Source organism: Mixophyes fleayi, chromosome 3 (assembly GCF_038048845.1).
Source record: "Mixophyes fleayi isolate aMixFle1 chromosome 3, aMixFle1.hap1, whole genome shotgun sequence".
Lineage (NCBI taxonomy): Eukaryota > Metazoa > Chordata > Amphibia > Anura > Limnodynastidae > Mixophyes > Mixophyes fleayi.
In genome coordinates this window covers 270283362-270306328 of record NC_134404.1, presented here as the reverse complement: position 1 = coordinate 270306328, position 22967 = coordinate 270283362, and the positions used below count along the sequence as shown (strand labels likewise).

The window sequence follows — 22967 nt, the reverse complement described above, 5'->3', positions numbered from 1 at the left end:
AGTTGTGTCAGGGCTCTCGGTCGGATTACCAGAGAAGAAAAAAAAAAAGAAGTAAGAAGAATGAAAGGAAGAAGAAAATAAGATCCCTAAGGATTTAGGTGTGTTATCATGAAAACAAGGGATTGGATGAGTCTTTATTTCAAAGAAAGATTTTTTAATATGGTGACTGTGCAGATTTTCTTAGTACTTTACCATGTTGCATTACAGGTCCCAGCAGACCATCTAGCTCCACAACCATTAGTATGCTCTGATAGGAACTGGTTTACTGAACTTATAGTTCTATATTCACCAGCCACAAGCATTTAATATCTGCCAGGGCTTATTGGGCCATGTAGTGCTACATACTAAAATATATATATATTAACATCATAACCCCAAGGCCCGGTGTGTTGGAAGAAACCACGGTGCTATCAGCACAAGGCTATTATTATTTATTAACTTTTCTTTATAAACACAGTGATGTGGGGGTCATCATTCAAAAAATTATGAAGCAAAACGTAAAGGTGGCCCTGTCCAGATGAGCTTAACATCCAATAGGTGTGGGGAACACTAGACACAGTTGTAGCTGGTAGTGGGGAAAACGAGTGTGGCTACTGTAAGGCAGAGGCATTATCAACCATCAATATTGTCAAGAGGCATTTGTGTACAGCTACAGATGGTGTGGTACAATTGGAATAAAAATAAGCAGTGACAAATGGAGACTTAATTAGTCATTATAGAAATCGTATGACAGTCAGATGCAGGCAGCCATGGCTGTCCTTCACCATTGATATTAACTAAACATTGTTCCTTTTCTGATTCTAAGGAACGTTTTCACATCTGTGCTTCCAGTGCTGTCTTGTGGCTATTCCCCAGCTCGAAATAGCTGTGTCGCAGTGTATTTGTTTGCCATCATGCTGCTGCTGGACACAGAGCCAGGACACTTGTTTCCCACATTCCGAGAGGTTAAAGGTAAACAGTTGAACTTCAGTTTGTTGTTTCCTAAACTCACTGTATCCAACAGCTGAACTGAGACAATATTCCAGTAGATCTCTGAAACAACCATAAGCTTGGTGTGATGATACACCTTGGCTTTACTATCTAATTCCCCACTGCCTTTACAGATATGTAATGGTTACATATTCATTAGAAGATGATTTTTCATTTATTTAATATTTCATCGGCACATATCTTTGCACCAGTGGTCAAGTACAAAACATATATCTCTGTTAACAGGCATATGATTGTGTGGACTACTCAGTATAGGTCATATTTGGCAGTTATATATTTCCAGTGTGGCATTTGATGACAATATACAAAGCACATGTACACTATTCCAACATATTTACTTAATCTGATAAAACAAATAGGGCATCCTAGATGATGGTGCCTACCTTGTGTTGCTCTAGTTTTCTGTGTATGATATTTGCTGTTTCCTCATGAGATTGCTGGATAATAATGTCTTCCCTGAGTGCAACCTCAGCTCGATATAACCAGGAGCCAATGGTTCCCAAAGGAGCTGGTAGGGATTTATCAAGCTGTATGTGCCAATCAAGAATCTGGAAATAAAACCATATTTCAATTATTTAATGTCTCTACTCTTACACAGGTCCATTGTATAAGCACAAACAACACATCAGTTTCACCTTCAGTGTATTAGCTGCATACACATATCTGAGGAGCCCTTATGGAGGCTGAACCAACATTCAGAAGCATGTAACCTACCAATTCACTAGGCAGAGCCATAACTAGTTTGGTTTGACAAGTGACCCAACCCAGGGCACAAAGCTAAGGAGGGCCTTGATGCAGTATTACTTGCTTCAGTTTTTTAATATTAAGACTATTATTTATTTTACATAATATTTACATGTACATTAGCGGTCAAAGCAGGTGACGTCTACTTAGCCGCACCTCGTGCCCTCGTGTCTTCCACTCAGACTGACTCAGCGTGCAGAAAGATCAATGAGAAACACAATGAGGATAATGGATGGACTTGGTGACAGGGTTCTAGGGCCCTAGCCCTATGTAGACTAGGCATGTCACATCAGTGGGTTAGCCACAGCCCTTCCAAGAGGGGAGAACCAGTGTTCTCTTCACTTAAGGCTCAAACATATCTAAATAAGGCTTGGTCACTAGGAACTAGGAACAGTTATCATGATTACATTGGTTCAGCCCACCAAATTACTGCCTGCGCTGTATGTAAAATTCATATGTGAATTTATTGCACCAACAGACTCAAACAAACCTCCTTTCTTCCTGCACACTGTATTTCCCATTAACCTAATACATTTTGGATATTAATTATTAAAGGTTACTTGCGATCAGATCTGGATGTGTAAAACATGAACAATAATAAACTAAGGTAAGACACCAAAGAAACATTAAAAGCAACATTTTAGACAGACTTGAATTAATGAAAAAAAATACATAAAAATCCTACCCTTGCTGAGACCTTCTCCCATGCTTGCTTCACCATTGTTTGATCCAGTGACAATTTTCCATCTTTGCCCAATGGCTGAATAACACTTTCAATCTGTTTCCTTTTAACTTCATACTGTACTCTATACTGTTTAAATGACTACAAGAAAGCATATCACTTATTCAAAAGAAATACATCAGTAGCAAATTGAAAGAAAAAATAAATTAATGAATATCTTAATTCAATTGTACACATGGGTAGTAAAGAGTGCATTAACATTCACCTTTATGGTGGCTTTTCTAGGCTCTATTCATTTATAAAACCATACATTGTGCATGTAGATATTGCACTAGTCAGTACTTAAAGTGTGAAAATAATAGAAGTTCTATGCAATTGCTCTGTACATTTCAATGAGGTATTGAAGTCAAAGCAAGTATCATGTTATTTATATACCTGGTATTTGTCCTGTAAGCTGCTTTCTACTGTTTGTGCTCTGGTGATGTCCCTTTCAAACTGTTCAATCCAAATTTTCAAGTCTCGAAGCGCCAATCTGTCTTCCTTCTACAAGAAAACTATTATATCTTAGTACACAAGTGCACAATTCAGAGGTGACTGATATCCTCAGAAAAATTGGTGTTCATACCAACACGCTCCAATTGAGTTTCATTTTGGAACTTCTGTATAAGCCAGTAGTATATATAGCCAATAGGTGCATGATAACCATGGCCGTGGACATTATACAACATCAGTTGATCAGTTGGAAGAAGCTTATAATTCCATTGCTACCATATATGGTGTCTTGTATGTTTGCATTAGGATATAACTGTCATTATGTTAATCCCATGTAAAGTGGTGGTAACCGGCCCTTACACTTGTGGTTGGGGTGAGGGGGGAATGCCAATGAAGGACAATCAATTGACCTCTATTTGACCTCTACTTAATGAGATTATATGGGGTGGGCAGTGTCCAAAAGATGCTGCTGTCGCTCCCAATCACAAGCGCAATCATAAGTGGGTATAGGTTCATTGGATCTAAAAGTTCTAGGCCCATATCCATTTACATGCTTTACCAAGCATAAATAAAGTTAGAAAAATTATGTTTTTTATGCCAGTGGGTCAGGGGCTTAAACTGTCTGGGCTGCACCCAATCTGTTTCTAGCAGAGCGTTAGAACATTTAAGGATGAGATAATATTGTAGCCAAAACAGAAAGAAATTTGCAAACTACTGTTCAAAAGTAATGACAAAGTTCAAAAGTAATGACAACAATACAAATCTATTAATGAGACATGCCAATACATACAAAGTCCATAAATCCAACTGAATCACTTTATCATTGGCTGCGCTGAGAAGGTCAGCAGAAATCAAAAACCATAATGAAAATTCTGTAATCATCAGTGAACTTAAAGTTAGGAACAATACTACAGTTTTGACAACCGGAAAATTCCCATGCATGTGATTTAAATGTATGTAATATCCAAATTAATAGAATTTAAATGTTGTTTTTTTTACAGTTCTTGCAGAGTATTCTGTGCATAAAACCAGATACTAAGACTGCAGTGTGAATAAAACTGGTGGAGGCTAATTTTTCTCTCATACGGTGGCCAAAGTTGCTTAGCAACACATACTGCTAATAAAAAGGAAAGAGAGAATGTCACAGAAAACACCTACAGACTAATTAAAAAAATACTAATGTAAAAATACAGTTAGAAATTATTTAATTTACCACACTGATATCACATATCATATTTGTCAATGTCAGTAGGTTTTGATATGAGTTTAATACCTATGTATCTTTCCAAATGTCATTATATATTTGCGAACATATTAACAAATCATAATTGCAATGCTGCCTTAAAAGTAAATATGGATATTTTCATAAAGCAGGATGCACTACGTATTTACACCTTGCTAAACCTGTCACGGCCATCTGTTTTAGTTGGCAAGTAACGTCCACCGTGACTAAGTGACCATATGGTCTTCAATTCTATTAGAAACAATGGAGAAAAAATGAATAGAATTTTGGTTCAATGTCTTGAGCTATAATATACATATAATGCCTGAGTCATTAAGGAGAGCAAAGCATAAAAAAGGAACAACTATGCACCTGGGCAAAACCATGTTGCATTGGAGGGGGAGTTAAATTTAAAATGTGGGGAAGGATTTATAGCTGGGATAGGAGATGTCCTAGATCACCTTTTAATTTCAGTGTAAAAATAAAGCTATCAAGTATTTGTGTGCTAGATGAAAAAACAGCTTGTATTTCACTTATGTGCAAAATAATAAACTAATTTGCACCTCTTGCTTTGTAACATAGTTTGTTCAGGAGAACATTTACTCCTTTTTTTGCCTTACTTTCCTTAATGACTCAATAAATTGCGACATTAAGGAGCATGTATATCGTATTCATTTTTATTATATAATTTACAAACCGTAAACAGATCAACTGCAGAGTAGCATACTATTGAAAATGCAGATGTTGGGCAGATAATAGTCATCTGATTGATTAATCACAAACCTCAAACATTTTAAAGTGCATACAAAAAATCTTGTGGACAGCTATAGAGTGAGGTGTATACCTCAGAATTTCATGACCATAAGCAAAGCAAAAGTCTGAAGGTCATGGAGCTGCGAACTTAATTAATTCCTTAAATTCACATGAGTAGTCTTTTTTAGCAATGATAATTCAACAATTTAGTATTTTTATTACCACTTTATGATGTTTTCAGTAGGGGCAGATCTACCCACAGTTGATGGACTTTGGCCTTTAAGCTGAAAGGGATCCTTTAGTGATAAGGGGCCTGATTCATTAAGAATCTTAACTTAAGAAACGTCTTTTTTCAGTCTCCTGGACAAAACCATGTTACAATGCAAGGGGTGTAAATTAGTATTCTGTTTTGCACATGAGTTAAATACTGACTGTTTTTTCAAGTAGCAAACAAATACTTGATAGCTTATTTGTACACTGAAATTTAAAGTTGATATTTGTGTGCTACATGAAAAAACAGGCAGTATTTAACTTATGTGCAAAATAGAATACAAATTTGCACCCCTTGCATTGTAACATGGTTTTGTCCAGGAGACTGAAATAAGAAGTTTCTTAAGTTAAGATCCTTAATGAATCAGGCCCAAGGTCTATAAACCTGCTCTGGTAAACTTCTAATATGTTGCAAGCTGACTGCTCCTCGCACCAACATTAGGGGCTGGCATCTGCCTTCCGGGCTGATCCCATAGTTAGCTTCCTGCATTTTTTTTCCTTTAAAGTTTTTCTAATAAGCTGCTGAGCAGAGTTTCGCACCCCCAGGCTAAAATTTGACAGCCTGCCCTTTAAAAACAATAGATCTATCATCTTATTTCATTCTCCTGCTCTTCAGAGACAATCATGGAATGCATGCAATTATAAGCAGCACTTGAGCTGCTGGTGAAATGAGAGATGTGACCCAAGGATGGGCAGGCTGGGAGTGTAGATTTTCCCCAAGGCCAGTCTTGTAATAATAAGTAAGGAATAGACTGATGTCATCTCTGGTTTTTATTTTTATTGAGGCAGATCTAGTTGACTGCGAGAATAAACATATATTACACTAGAAGATCCGGGCTGACTACTTCAACAAAGGGGCTTAGCAGAATCTGAAAAACTTGGATCAATTGTAACCATATATGTCTGGCTATTGTTTGGATGTCCAGCATGAGGAATGTAATAGGTTCCTGCCACTTCAACCAACTGCATCTCTAGGTGCAATTGATATAATCAGAAGCACTGAGATTGTTACGCTGATTGGTGGTGTCTGCTTTCTCTGCTTTGAATTGCTGAATATATCTTGTCTGGGTCTGTGCTGGATAAGTGAACTGTGGAACACATCATAACTGAGGGCTAAATCATCAACTTGGCCTAAGACAGCTGTGAGAGGATACAGGGGAAATGTGGGCAAGTAACATTTAAAAAACATCTGGATGATTCTTTATATTTTTTTTATCAGATGGGTTGTTTTTGAAATTAAGAGACATAGGGGAAAATTCAATTTCCCCGGAGTAGCGCAGCGCTAAACCTCCCGTTAATACCTCTTACAGGGAGCCACAAGCAAACAGCTGGCACTGCAAATGACTGTACTAACGGTAATCATGCGCACTATTACCGTTGTAACGATAATAGTGCACAGGCCACATTACTTTTGAAAGTAACGCGGCCAATTGAATATGCCTCATAGATCAGTGCTTCTCAAACCCAGTCCTCAGGACCCCTAACAGTGCATATTGTCCAGATGACAAGGGAAATCATGATACCAACTGTGGATCTGTTACAATGTGTCAGTAAGTAATGAATACACCTGTGCCAAAGCAAGGAGATATGGAAAACATGCACTGTTAGGGGTCCTGAGGACCAGGTTTAAGAAACACTAATATAGAGATCATAACATTTCCAATGGGATATTAGCAACAGATAGGGGGGTGAATGGGAGCACTAGTATTTACACATTACTACTGTACATGACAAATGGGTATAACTAGAAAAGAACATAGAGCAGCACACAATGGCATCACAGTAGAGTGTGTCATTGCTGCAGTACAGGGTTGTCATTTGTCATAATACAGTATTTACAAATACTAAATGAAATAAACTGAGAAAAAGATAGTGGTCAGCAAAACAAATAACCATGCTGCTGATACTATGGTCTCATATGTAATCTAAGTACCAAGGCAGAGTCTGAAAATATGTAGGGATCAAATCCCTTGACTGAAATGTATGAATCCAGTTGTTCCCTAGGTGGTTCTATTCCTTTAAACTATAGCTATATTTTAGGAAATATGACCTATGTGCTCACATTTCAAGTGTGTCCTGCATTTCAGTGAGTAGAGAAGATGGGTCCCCATCTATACCAGTGATGGTGGCCCTAGGGGGCACTTGCAGCCCTCAGCTTCTTCCTGCTTTATTGTCAGATTTGTTTGTTGTAGCTTGTAACACTTCTTTAAAATGCCTGCCGATAAGTTATTACATATAGGTGCCTTTTTAGAACAGTTGTATTCTATTATATGGGGAATCTACTCGTTGGTGATATGATGCTTAGTACTCAGTGAAGAAGGCATTTGCAGTATTGAAGATGGTTGCATGGATTTGGTCGAGTATAAATCACCTGTCAAAATATAGGATTCAGGCAAAGTAAAATAATTTTATTGTAACTTAACCACACATTCTTTTTTGTCATTGTAAACAATTTATTAGCAACACTTTTGTTACCATGAATGATTGAATGAATTAAGTACAATAGTAAAGAAACATAATTAATGGGGGGTATAGGCCACCTGATCAATGGACCTCTTCGTATGCTTTCACTATATCAAACACATGACAAGTGCTTTCTGCATCCCCAATTAAGTATGTGTGCTATGTCACTAGTATCCCAGATTGTACTTTGGGGAACTATATTGATGTGTTCAAGCAGTACCTACCACAGCTGTAATAAATAATAGGGTTGATCCATCACATTACTATTTCTAATAAGCAATAAATGCCACAATATTTCACCGGATCACGGTAATGCCACAGGTGGAAACCCTACTCTACCATATGTTCCTTTGTCACAGCAGGGTGACTTTCGTATAAGCCAAACCCAACCCCCATTACCCCCCCCCCCCTCCCCTCCCCTCCCCAAAGAAAAAGGACTGGTTTGTGAAAATATGAAGTATTATGTTGCCTTTATAATTTCAGTATTTGAAATGAGGCTTTGGCTGAGACTAGTACCTAATAATCACCAGTTTCCTGTGCTGTTCCTCCTCATCCTGGATTCATCACAGATATTATCTCCCAGACAGAGGATGACACTTTACATGGGGAGGAGTAGTGCATATCCTGCTCAACACAATAACATTTCACTGGACCGAGAATGGGAGAGATTGCGTTCACTTAATTTACAGGATTGCAGGGTTTTAAATAGCAACAAAGTATATATTACTTTAAGATATTTCAAGAAAAGGGAAGCAACGGGCATTGTTTCAATTACATGAAACATACTGACAAGTGAAAGAGTTAAATCATTTAATAAAATTCTGGGATATTAATGAAATGAAGCCGTGAAGTTCTAAAATAATTCCAAAGACAGTTATTTATTGGATAACTATATAATCTGCATGTCTCTTTTGTGCCAATGCTGTAGCAATAGCAACAGTGGCACCTTCTGACCATAAGCATGTATAGGCATAGAGCAACAGATACATAAACCTAAAATGATCTACAGCTAAAGAAAAATAGGTATAAAATACGGTAAAGAAATCTACAAAAATGTCATTGGTAAATCTTCCAACAATCTAACAACCACTGACCTAATCATAACTCATGAGAAAACACACTATATTGTGTAAAGATCTATTACAACAACATGCGTGATCTGTTTCATTAATCTGTTTTATTGAAAATGCCTTAGGGTCCAGAATTGTGTGTTATCCCTGACAAGTTAGTTATCTGACAAAACTTTGGGGATCATGCTGATGGAGTGAAAGTAATAGCTAAACAAGATAAATGAGGCCCATTAAACACAAATGTTAATTTCAAGTTCTTGTATACTTAAAGCCTATTAAATGTGATAATCCAAAACATAATGTCAGAGAACAGATCTGTAGACACACACGTTCTGAAAAACGTTTACTTTTCTTTGCTCCACTTCAATTTTAACAATACCTGCAGTTTTCAGAAGCGCCACCGCTAGGTAAAAGACAATACTATTCTAATTACTACATGTGTCCTTATAAGGGTTCTATTCAATATCGTAAGCTTATTGGTTATGTGCTCATTGGCTGATCTACAGTGTGGTTATATATATATCACATAGAATTGTTGATAGCACCTCACAACTTGTATATGTATAGGTATAATTGAATAAATAAAAAAAATAAACAATTGTGGATTAAGTATATTAATTGGACTTTATACACAACAGTGATGTAATCATCATCATCATCATCATCATCATTTATTTATATAGCGCCAACATATTCCGTAGCGCTTTACAATTGGGGACAAACGTAATAAACTAATAAACAAACTGGGTAAAACAGACAAAGAGGTGAGAAGGCCCTGCTCGCAAGCTTACAATCTATGGGACAATGGGAGATTGACACATGAGGTTAAGTATACATTTTGCATCTTGGCCCAGCCAGACTGCAAAGGTAGGGTGACTCATAAGCTAAATGATCCTGTCACACAACAATGTTGGTCCGGGGGTAGTTGTCTTGTGTGAAATTGTGTAACAGGCTAAAGGTAGTGAGGTTAAGATGGTGGTTAAGGGATATTATAAGCTTGTCTGAATAGGTAGGTTTTCAGAGAACGCTTGAAAGTTTGTAGAACAGAGGAGAGTCTTATTGTGCGAGGGAGAGAGTTCCATAGAGTGGGTGCAGCCCGGAAAAAGTCCTGTAACCGGGAATGGGAGGATGTAATGAGGGTGGATGAGAGACGCAGATCTTTTGCAGAACGGAGTTGCCGAGTTGGGAGATATTTTGAGACAAGAGAGGAGATGTATGTTGGTGCAGCTTTGTTGATGGCCTTGTAGGTTAGTAAAAGTATTTTATATTGGATTCGGTAGAAGACAGGCAGCCAGTGTAGAGACATACAGAGTGATTCAACAGAGGAATAGCTATTTGCAAGGAAAATCAGTCTTGCCGAAGCATGCAAAATAGATTTTAGGGGTTTGAGTCTGTTTTTGGGAAGACCAGTAAGGAGGGAATTGCAATAGTCAATGCGGGAGATGATTAGTGCATGAATTAAGGTTTTAGCAGTGTCTTGTGTGAGATATGTGCGGATTCTGGAAATGTTCTTTAGATGTATGTAACATGATTTAGATATAGAGTCAATGTGGGGAACAAAGGATAGGCGTGAATCAAGGATTACACCTAGGCAGCGAGCTTGTGGGGTGGGATTTATGGTCATGTTATCAACAGAGATAGAAATGTCAGGTATGCTCTTGTTGGCGGGTGGGAATATTATTAACTCTGTTTTAGAAAGATTAAGTTTGAGTTGACGAGAGGACATCCAAGATGAAATGGCAGAAAGACAGTCAGTTACACGGGACAACACAGATGTCGAGATATCAGGAGAGGATAGATAGATTTGGGTATCATCCGCATAGAGATGATACTGAAAGCCAAAGGAACTTATTAGATTTCCAAGAGAAGCGGTATAGATAGAGAACAGCAGAGGACCTAGCACCGAGCCTTGTGGTACTCCAACTGATAGGGGAAGCGGAGCAGAGGTGGCTCCAGAGAAATTAACAGTGAAAGAGCGATTAGAGAGGTAAGATGAGAACCAGGATAGAACTGTGTCTTGAAGACCTAGGGATTGCAGCGTTTGTATGAGAAGAGAGTGGTCAACGGTGTCAAATGCAGCCGAGAGATCAAGGAGAATTAGGAGTGAGTAATGGCGTTCAGTCTTAGCAGTGATCAGATCATTAACAACCTTGGTCAGCGCAGTCTCTGTGGAGTGTTGAGAACGAAAGCCAGACTGAAGAGGATCCAACAGGTTGTTTGCGGAAAGAAAGCGTGTGAGGCGAGTGTAGGCAAGTCTCTCTAGAAGCTTGGAGGGGCAAGGGAGCTGAGAGATGGGACGGTAATTTGAGAGAGAGTTTGGGTCGGAGTTTTGTTTTTTTAGAATAGGAGTAATCACTGCATGCTTGTATAGTGATGGAAAGATGCCAGTAGAGAGTGAGAGATTACAGATTTGAGTTAGAGGTGAAATGAGCACAGAAGACAGGGATCTACCAATTTGCGAGGGAATAGGATCAAGAGGACAGGAGGTAGAGTAGGAAGATAAGAAGAGCGTAGAAATTTCCTCTTCATTTGTGGGGTCAAATGAAGAAAGGGTGTCAGAGGGTAGTGGGAAGGAAATGAGCTGATGGCTTGTTGAGGAAGAGGATACCATTTCTAGTCTGATCTTGTCAATCTTGTCCTTGAAGTAGGAAGCAAGATCCTGAGCACTGATAGTAGATGGAGGGTTCGGGGTGGGAGGATTGAGAAGATGATTAAATGTATTGAAAAGGCGTTTGGGGTTAGAAGCCTGAGCATAGATAAGATATTGAAAGTATGTTTGTTTTGCAGTGTCCAGAGCATTTCGATAGGAGTGGTAGACAGAAGTATATGTGAAGAAGTCATTAGAGCTTCGAGATTTACGCCGGTGACGTTCTGCTTTACGGGACAGTTTTTGAAGATTTCGTGTTGCTTTGGTGTGCCACGGTTGACATCGAAGTCGACGTGTAGTATGAAGTGTCGCTGGAGCCACTTGATCAAGGGCCGTTGCTAAGGTTAGGTGAAAATGAGGTACTGCCATCTCAGGGGATGAGAACGTAGAGATAGGGGAGAGAAGGTGTTGGAGAGAGGTGGAAAATTGTTGAAGATTAATAGAATTAAGATTTCTACGAGTATGAGGAGGCTTGGTTGAGTTAGACAGTAGAGAGGTTAGAGCAGTGGGGGTGAGAGTGTAGCTGATAAGGTGATGATCCGAGAGGGGGAAGGGTGTATTAATAAAATTAGAAACTGAGCATAGTCTAGAGAAAACAAGATCAAGGCAGTGGCCATCCTTATGAGTAGATGATTCAATCCACTGGGAGAGGTCAAGTGAGGATGTTAGAGAGAGTAGTTTGGAAGCAGCTTTGGAAGGTGGGTTATCAATGGGGATGTTGAAGTCACCCATGATGATGGTGGGGATGTCTGAAGATAAGAAGTGAGGGAGCCATGCAGAGAAATCCTCAATAAATTGTTGGTGTGCTCCAGGGGGACGATAGATCACCGCAACACGTATGGAGAATGGATTAAAAATGCGAATAGCATGTACTTCAAAAGATGTGAACGTGAGTGATGGGACATTTGGTAGAGCTGTGTATGTGCACTGTGGGGAGAGAAGTAGTCCAACCCCACCTCCTTGTCTGCCTTCAGGTCTGGAGGTGTGGGTGAGATGGAGGCCACCATGTGAAAGTGCTGCAGGTGAGGCAGTGTCTGATTGCATGAGCCATGTTTCTGTTATTGCCAGAAGGTTGAGGTTTTTTGAGAGGAAGAGATCATGAACGGAGGTAAGTTTGTTACAAACAGAGCGTGCATTCCAAAGGGCACATTTAAAGGACTTGGGAAGAGAGGGGAGACAGGTGATGTGTTTGAGGTTTGCTATAGAACGGTAGTGTTCTGATGTATGTGTGTGTGAGGAGTGTGGGGGACCTGGATTAGGTGATATATCACCAGCTAATAGAAGCAGAGTGAGCGAAAGATAGGCAAGGGGATTGTAAGATGTGTAATGTCATTCATGTAATGTCATTATAGTACCGTATAGAACTATTTATTACGTAATTAGATCAATAAAAGCCATAAAAAGTAAAGCTTTATTATATTTGCCCTTTTTTATTTTATTCTACATTTCCAGAACTGAAAGGGCTTTTGATAACAGGTAAGGAGGGTCACCAGGGGCAGGCTGGGCTGGGGGGCAGGAGGGCCGGTCCCATAATGGGTTATCTTGGGCTGGGACACTGGGCCACCTGCATTTTTTTCCATTAAAAAAGGCTGCTGAGTCGATTCCTGTCCCCGGGCTGAAATTTGCCAGCCCTCCCTTGAGGGTCACCAGCCTGTGTGGGAGGAGTGAGACCCTGTCATGTAATGGGCCGAGGGGAGTGGTGTGATGTTAACATCATGGTGTGATGTGTGTCATATTAACATCTGGGGTGAGAGTTTGGAAACTCACCACCTAAACAAAAAGTACAGCTCAGCCTCTGCTCATAATTTACCAGATCCACTATATTCACATCTAATTTAACCCTTTACATGTGTGCTGCACAATTAAATGTAGGTAGCTTCCATACATTCATACCTATCCCTCTCTTACTCACATCTGTGTGCTTGACAACAGAACATAACTAGGAGAATTTCTAATAGATTACAATATACTTAATGAGCAGTAATATTTTGCAACAAGCACAGAATTGTTTATTATTATCTACAATCTGTAGATTGCGACTTAACATTTTCTCACTCTCGTCTATCTATAGCATATATAATACAATTACATGCATATACCAAAACATTGTTTTTAAGTTTAGGGTCTATAATCCTATTGTCCTAAAGTAGTTTTCAACTTTCTACAAGTGTTTGCAAGAGTCTAATAAATAGGCACTGAATTAGATTGTACGCTCCTTTGAGCAGGGTCATCTCTCCTCCTGTCTTCACCACTTTTAACTCTGCTCTCCAGCAACCTAGCCCTCCTCCTCGAGGACCCTCTTCTCCCCGTCCCCTCTCGCTCCCTCCTCTCCCCTCTGGGGGTCTCCCTGTCATCCGTGCCCTCCATCTCGACTCCGTCGTAGGGGGACCTTCCCCTCTCCCCTCCCCTCTAGCTGTGCTTTGAGCTCACTGAGTTACTGTGCTTATTGTTTACTGTACTGTGCTGTTTCACCTCATATTGTAATTTCGTTTGTCCCTGTACGGCGCTACGGACACCTAGTGGCGCCCTATAAATAAAAATTAATAATAATAGTTTGTCTGTGTATTGTTCCCTATTAGTCACACATAGGAATGAAGTAGTTAAACATTTTGTGAGTACTTTTTTAAGCCAAATAAGTTTTTAGTTGGATTTTTTTATTCAAGTCTCCAACATTTAAAACTATATTTCTTATATAGAGACATTGCAGACACATGTAAGTTAATGTCTGTGCATTTTATAGCTACTTTAGTTATAGCATAATAAATAACTAGACATGTTTCTGCAATAATATAGGTGATGTATTCATCAATAAAAGTCATTAAAATAAGTAAATGTGGATCTACTCATAGGGGTGGTAGTGGTCTCCCTGATGTCAAACTCTAATACTTGACCTCACACTTTCCCAGTTCGTTGCTTTGTATGCTCCCCCGAAGCATGGTCTCTTAGCTCGATATTGAATCTAATTACTTAAACTTGCCTGACCTGTGGGGCTTCAAATTTACTACTAAGATCTGGGACTTAAATTCCATAAAGCTGAAGCTCCCTTCTTCATTATCCTATTTGACTTCCATCTTGCACAATCCCATTTCCTCCCCCGGAACATCTATTGCATGGTTCCGTAGCTGAATCCAAGCTGATTTCAAATTTCCTGTTGCCTTATACAGGCGAGATCAATAGTTGCTCCAGCATAAGTATTCTTCCCAGAAACTAAACCCATTTGAATTCTTCCAAATGCGCCACTTCCTGCACTCTTTACTCCCAGCCCACATGCCTCGGGGTCTCACTCCATTTGAGAACAATTGTAGACACCATCCAATGAACAAGGGCATGATCTAACAAATTTATTGTATTTTCCTCGATACTACCCTTCCCCCACAGAATTACCATAAAGCTGAATGAGAGAGGGACCTGGCATCCTTCGTCCCAGACGAGAAAGCATGGGAGGACATGAGACTGAAAACTGCATTGGAAGTTCCAAGGTAAAAGAAACTTCCTACAAAATCTACTATTGATGCTACTATACACCATCGAGGCTCAGTAAAATATTCCCTTGTTTTTCACCTGACTCTAATTGTTGTCAGGGGCACCATGGTCAATATCTGGTGGACATGTTCTGTAATCACTTCCTTTTGGGATGAAGTTCATAGACTCCTGAACAGCCTCATTGAAGCCCTGGTAGCAAAGGATGCTTTAGCATTCTTGCTGTGCTACCCCACCTAAGAGCTTTATAAATTTCATAGGAAGCTTGTGGCGCACATTCTAGCAGAAACTAAATGCCTCTTGGCTCTAAATTGAAAGAACTCCTGCCCACTATCTCTATCTTCACTTAAAAAACAAATTTGGCATATAGCGGCCATGGAGGAAATAACTTACTATCTCCATGCGTATAAACAAGTAAGGACCCCTTGGCTGTTTGCAGAAAGCAGGTCCTTGGCTTCCTCCATATCTGCTCCATGCCTCCCCCCTGGTGACTCATTTGCAGTGAGCAGTTTCTCAACCATGCCTCCCGTATATTCAGCCCCTGCTGTCACATTATGCGATAATCTATGGTGAGCTGCCAAGCCCCCACTATTGGTCCTGTATACCCTCCCTCCCCCTTACCTAGTCCCCGTCTACCTTACTACTAAAATTGCCTTAAAAGTTTGTCATACATTTTCATTCCTTGGTTCCTGGTTGCTGTTGCTTATTATGCCCCGTTTTTTTTTGTGTTTTTTGGGACCTGGATACATTGTAATATTATGTATTTGACATTTTAAGCTTTCTGTTTTATTGTTAGACTGCATTGTTAGTAACCTTTTCGACCACTCAAAGATAAAGAATTCTAAAATAAATAAATAAGTAAATGTGGATAACTTTGTATGCTACAAATATGGTGGCTCAGAGCATAAACTCTTTACGTCCTAGTTGTGACAGCATGCATCCATTTTTCACTCCATTGTGCCTTTCTTTAAGGAGTTCCACACTGATTCGCATCAGTTTTAGTATAAGCAATTATTTATTCAATATGGGCCTGAGTGGATTAGGACATTACATATTGAATGTGGGAAATCTACAGTAAAGCTCATTATTACATACACAGATGCAAAAATAAGATTTCCAGAGATTGTGATTGTTACTGATTTTTGAAATGTTTTTTTTTTTTTTTTTTAATGGGAGTTTGCAGAGATTTTGTCACACAATAGACAACTAGTATTAGGCCATTAATATCAGTGGAATGTCTTTTGCGCAGGCTAAGCACATTTTACACACAAAGCATATTAACAAGCACAGGTAATGTAAATATATACAGTATATTTAAAAACCAAAGACAAAAAAAAATGACACTGGAAAAATTGACAACGAAAATAACCTCCTCTGGTGTTCATGTGTTCTGTAATGAGGATCAAATGAGGGTCAAATTAGTATTTCTTGCTCCTAGAGAGACAACATGAATGCTGTAATCATTTTGTATATTTTACTTTATCATGTATATGTATCCTTTCATTTTAAGGGCTAGATTTACTAAACTACGGGTTTGAAAAAGTGGAGGTGTTGCCTATAGCAACCAATCAGATTCTAGCTGTCATTTTGTAGAGTGTATTAAATAAATGACAGCTAGAATCTGATTGGTTGCTATAGGCAACATCGCCACTTTATCAAACCCGCAGTTTAGTAAATCTAGCCCTAAGTGTTAAATAATTTAACTCTGGAAAATTAAGTCTTTTTAACCTGTCAAAGTGGAATAATTGGATGAAAGTAAATTTATATTGATTAATATTGTTTTACCTTGCAATTGCGATTAGTACACCACGTGTCATGACGCAATCGCACAATAAATAACGCACGCATACACTCGCACTTACACATTCACTTGTATATAGTGCATTTTTATAATAGTTCCAATCCACAGTCGTTTATGAACAGTTATTATTTAGTTTATAGTTAAATATTATAAGTTTATAAGTACATGTTAGTGAGAACTAAGGTTCAGGGCACAGGAAACATGTCATGTCTGGTATCATTCTAATCCTCTATTTATCCACAGACATCCGGTTCATTTGCCGAAATGATCGCACATTGCATATACTAGTTATGGATGATAGGGAATAAATGATTAGAATGGTATTGTCTGTATAATGCTAATAGACCAGTTTAAACTAGTTTTTGGCGGGAATATTAGTATTCATCCTCTGGAGAGCTGACCCCCACCCTTGGAAAGTTAACCCCCACCCTTGGAGGGTGTTGTTTGAACTGACCTATGGACTGCATCTGCATTACACTGGACCTTCCTGAAGCCTGAACCTATGAAAACTTACCAAGTCATCTGTATTGTATTTACTGTTACACCAAATATATATATCGCTCCCTGGAATCAGCTTGCAGTCACTCTGACCACAGTCTTCAGGACTGAAGGACTGTATAGCTGGATCCAGCAGAGCGCAGCGTATGTATCGGCTGTACTTATTTATTGAACTGTTATTCTTTTGCTTTTGCTAAATAAATTGCTTATGCTTTGGAATCACAAAAATCGCATAGACAATGAATATTGGAAAACGATGAAATAACTTTAATAAACCTCTTTGAAGGAAGCTTCAGACAGATTTAATGCTCCAGACTACCAATGACAGTCAAAGTGATCTCTAGGTGGGAACTTTTCAATAAATATGGATACTTTGCAATAATAATCATCATCATCATAATAAAAATAATAATAATAAATAGATTATTTTCACTTACATTATCTTCCTGGCCATCTGCTGCTGCATTCTCAGGATTGGGATAAAGTTTTAGGAACTGGGCTATGTAGGTCATTATAGACTTTTCATCAGGTTTGTCAACATCTACATCTAAATGCAAAAAGGTAGAAACATATTGTCTGTTATTAAAATAACAAAATTGCTACTGTTTCTACTATAACCATATATGTGTGGAAATAGAACAGACCAATATTACACTATACTAGAGATCTGCACATTTTATTAACAGTTAGTCTACTACATCTAGACTGGTCATCTAAGGATGGGACAACTGCAGTATTCCTAAGGATTTTAACAGGATTGTACATAGAGATATTTCTTATATAATTGATTTGCCCTTTTTAATATAACATAACATAGCATGCTCTAGTAAATATAACCCTTGAAAATGAATAATGCCATATTAAATAGAAACTCTTCTTATAATAAATCATTTGGTAGCATTTCTTGTATATGTCCTTGTTGATATAAAATTAAAAATACCTTCAGGATCTAGCAACCTTGGAATTCCCAACTCAAGTTCTGCAATTGAAAAAGCCTCTTCTAGATTTTCTCGATTGGATCTCCCTTTTAGTTTTTCTAAGTCCACCAATTCAGGTCGAATTGCATATATCATTGAGTGGAAAGCAATGCCATTTCTCCAACTGGGCCCAAAATCTTTTACTTCAATTCCAAGGCGCCTTAAACATTTTCATATAGAACAGAATAAAATTAGTTACTTGTGGTGGTTCCTATAATATCTATAAGAGCTGCAATGTGATAATGTACTCTTTTAAGATGGGGAAATGGAACCAGTAGTAGTTTTTAAAGAAAATTGGCCGGTAATCTTCCCAAAAAAAACCAGCTCAAATATGTTCTTTGAAAATGTATAAAATAAAAACAGTATTTCACCATCATGGTATTTTAATTAAATTGTAATAAAAAATGTAGAGTTAAGGGATAAGTATTATTAAAATACAGGGTTCGTATGATGTGTAAAAATCTTTCAACTTTTGCATATTTTTTATCAGATTTGTAAATTATTGAGCAGCTCTTGGTTATGCTATTGTTCTTAGTAGAGATCTTAGTATGGTCCCACACAGTCTAATATTGGACAATAATATTGCTCCAACATCACATCATGTGTTATTCCAAAACCAGCGTAATGGCTGATCGTAATCTAATCAAAAATATTTACATTAATATTATGTTATTATTATGTCTGTTGGGAAATGTGACTAGAATGATGGACATCTTCAGACTGCACTAAAAGGCCTCTGGGTGAACTGGAATTAAGATAGTTGGATCTTATCCAATTTGACCACCTACATGTATCACCAAATAGGACAAAGAATCTCATGCTTGTGCCAAGCAGCAGGATCCACCTTTTGTGGCCACATTAAGAAGAGTCTCCTTATTAAGGTCAAAAAAAAAGTCAGGAAATTGACTTGACTCTATTTACCAAACCCAAAACTGCAAAGCAGCCAAGTTGAATGGGGTTGGAAAAAAACAGTGTCATAACTTTAAAGTTAAGTTTGTAGAAGACATACTGGCATGTAAGGAAATAAGTTCCCACAAATGTCTTGGGAATGTAAACTGCACTTCCAAACTAGAGACTACATCCACTACCTGGTGCACCCTGGATACCATGACTGGTATCCAGGGTGCGGGAGCACAGTGCTGGTGCGGTTTAATAGCAGATACAGTTTTTTTCTTCAGTTTGCACTAAGAAAAATCCTTTCTTATAACTAACCTCAATGCTAGCTAACCTGACATGATGCAATTTTGTGGAAATCCCTTAACTAACCTCTAGACTGGTCAGTGTGGGGTAGGTTACTATAAACAGAGAAAGAATTAACAGCATGGGGAATATAAATTATAATGATGAATTACAATGAATGCTTTAATTACTAGGGCATGTTACATTTACTAAGTGTAATAGCTACATTATAATAAACACAGAAGAGAGAGAAAACGCCTAAGAAATCCAAACTAATAAAAAAACAAAAAAGTACTATCCCATAATACCTGGTTTACAGGTAGCTTTAATGACTTTTAAAGCTTTTTAATAAGCAAAACATATCTGCTGCATTCATCAGGTTTGCATCAAGATTGTACATTAGAAGAGAAGCATGGGCGAATTCAATCGCGGAACAAAACAATGTTCAACCTTGGTAAATAGATCCCTAACATCAGAAAAAAGCTATCCAAACATACTGTTATACTGCTGGCAATATCGAGCAATTGACCTTATATTGCATGTGGCCCCAAAATAAATGTAATGCCCAATAATCAGGACTGATCGGCTTATTATTGGGTGATCGATACAGGCCTTTGTGAATGGTCATCATTCGACTACACAAATAATCCACAAGCACTGAAGAGCCGAATATCATCCTATTACTACAATATGGAAAGTGTACAGGTAACACTTATTCCCAACGGTGTAACTATAGCCATAGCAGTTCAAGCAACTGTTGTGGGGCTCAGCAACACATTGGGCTATGTACCTGAGGAAAAAAGCAGTACTGATTTAAAATAGCTTCATAATGACTTTATCCAGCCAGTTATATGATTTGTAAAATAATAAGGATAAAATTACTCTACATGTAATTCATACTTATGTTTCAAATGTCTACTAATACAGTAAAAATCTGTCCAATTGGATATTAACTGGGGATGGAGTAGGCATTACAGTGAGTATAACTTTATAACCATCACTATTTTGCTATGGGGTCTATACATCCTTAGTTATGCTGCTGCTCATTGACATAACTGAAACAGTTTGGATTGTTCTGATCGTGCATTCAGAGCCACTGGGTGAAGCCTTTATCATGATGTACAATATAACATTTACTATTAACCCTTTAACAAAAAAAGTTTAAGCCACTGCAGACAAACAAAAAAAAATTGCACTTACTTGGCTGCTGTGTATTGCACCCATCTGAGTAAGGCTTTTTTGGCACTTCCCTGGATTTTATTAACTATTTTACGCTTGGTTGGGGGGCTGCCGGTCTCAGAACCCACTACACTGTCAACAGAAGATGTGCTGCTGGACAGTGAATGAAGTTGTGGAAGATTGCTGGTTAATTCTTCAATCTAAGAGGGACACAAAATATGTTTTTGTCAAGAAAAGAGCTATACCTATGGTAGGAGACATACAGAGTAAGCTATATTACCATCTTTATACATCTAGAAGATTTAGAGGGGGGTCGATTGCAAAGTTAATACAGCTCAGAGAGGAATATTGGACAACAAAATGACTTTATAAAACTTGTTGCCATCAAAAGAACACAAGTGAGTATTACTGTATTTGTGAAGTACTGCAGATAGTTTAATAAGAAAACTTTAAGGAACAATGAATAATCTTTGAAAATCCTCGCCTATAGGAAGGAATTTTGCTCAGCTAAATCATCATCACCATTTATTTAACTACCGCCACCAATTTGGCAGCGCTTTACAGAGAACAAACTGTCAATCACATCTCTACCTGCCCCATTGTAGCAGCCAATTAACCTTAACTGACCCAATAACAAATGATACTGGGATTGAAGGGGTTAATAAAATCACTCAATCACCCTTCCCACGTCACATCTAGAGTTATTATTCAATTTTATAGAGTTATAAAGAAAAACATTTAACAACTATTAATAAAAACAAAATGAAATTACTTGTATTTATATAATATAAAATTTAACATGGCCTCTGTTAGTGCTGATCTATGTCCATATAGTTATTCTATAGAGACCGGGTGCAAAGGAGGGTGGGACTATGAAGAACTATGGCGAATGGGGGAGGGACATCACAGAAAAAGGGGAGGGCAAAACATGTAAATGAGAACCGGCATAATATATAATATAAAATGCATCTGATCACATTTAAACAAGTTGTTCATATAAGGAGATCTACAAAGTTCGATGTGTTTTAACATGCAATATGTGTTCCATTACGAAACACTTTCAAACTGAAAGGGACACAGTCAATTTCACTGCAACATGTAAATAACAGATGCCCAAGGTAGGAATAAAATATGCCTTGTGCCTTACAAAACACACCTAAGAAATCAGGCATAGTTTAGAATTACCTGGAAATACAGGATGATGGTCCATATCAAACCAAGCACAATGGAAGGCCTACCATCAGCAATATCTGTTGAGTTTATATTCACCAGTTTAATCTGAAATTATAAAAACACAACATTGAAATGTCTTGTTAAGACTTTGTATACCAACAGAGGCTATGCAACATTTTACTAAACATGGCAAGTCATCAGCTTTTCTAACTTTTTATTTTGTATTATTATAATCGTTTATGCAGTCACTTTATTTCATATAATATTCTGTTTGTAAAACATGCGTCTCTATCTACTGAAAATGTGTAACACACACAAATATTATTTATTTTTTCAATGTCAGAGCACTATTTTCATTGCCCTGGGATACTACATTGTCTGCATTGGATACAACTGATATTCCAGATCAACAAAAATGTTATGGAACGGTCTGCTGATATAAAGACATGACTGAAGAGCACAGAAGGAATACAGACAGATAAAGCAAAGTATTTAGTAAACGTTTCAGGAAGGCATGCACAAGCCAATAAAGAAATGTCATCTGAAAGAGAAAATCACATTTTAAATGTCAGATATGTTTGGTCATATACCTGATTGATAAGTAATATTTGTCCAATTCAGATTAATAATCACTTAATAACTTTAAAATTGGAAAGACTTAATTACCGTCCATTACCATGACAGTATTAAAAGTTTGCTGCCCATAGAAATATGTGATAAGTATGTGTGATATAAATAGTTTTAAATTCCAAAACAACTGCAATATAATATGATAATATTGTACTAACCGGGGATCCTCTGTATACAGACTTGCATGGAAAGTAAAAGGTGTATAGTTAATAAACCTCAACATTACAGATCATCGGATTGCCAGTCATGCACCAAATTCAATCACAATTCATAAAGCATCATAGATTGAGTAAAAGTTAATAACTAAATATATTTCTGTGACTATAAAACTTGCCTTCTTAAACATTTTTAAAAGCATTGTAACCTAATGAAGAGTTGTCAGCAAGGACCAATAGGTCTTTACAGTTAGACCCCATTAGGCTGCACAGGACTGTTTGCGGTGCCATAGCAATTACTCAGGTGTAAAAGAAACTTGGTTTTATTGTAACAAAGCGGCCTCATTAAGACTTTGGTGGACATGTGATAGAGACCCCCACTTGCATGGATTCCTGTAAGGTGTATGGCTGACTGGTGTTGAGTTTCTGTTCTCTACCAGCTTACCCAGTGATCATCCCTGTCCTGTACTTGGGGAAGTAGGGTGTTGCTCTATCTTGGGACCCAGGGGCAAACGCAGGATTTGTAGAGGGGGGTTTCCACACCACGCCACCAGTGGGCGTG

General features: G+C 38.0%; 1 protein-coding gene across 1 annotated transcript in view; it reads right to left on the bottom strand.

The window, feature by feature from the left end:
* Positions 1 to 22967, bottom strand: part of SYNE1 (spectrin repeat containing nuclear envelope protein 1) — a 334503-nt gene that overhangs the window by 270828 nt on the left and 40708 nt on the right. Inside the window, exons 5-12 of the mRNA XM_075203581.1 lie at positions 22409 to 22429; positions 21633 to 21725; positions 20469 to 20647; positions 18053 to 18249; positions 17550 to 17659; positions 2852 to 2959; positions 2420 to 2557; positions 1374 to 1538 (exon numbers count right to left, since the gene is read on the bottom strand). Coding sequence (XP_075059682.1) covers positions 1374 to 1538; positions 2420 to 2557; positions 2852 to 2959; positions 17550 to 17659; positions 18053 to 18249; positions 20469 to 20647; positions 21633 to 21725; positions 22409 to 22429 — 1011 coding nt within the window. The remainder of the gene's footprint in view (positions 1 to 1373; positions 1539 to 2419; positions 2558 to 2851; positions 2960 to 17549; positions 17660 to 18052; positions 18250 to 20468; positions 20648 to 21632; positions 21726 to 22408; positions 22430 to 22967) is intronic.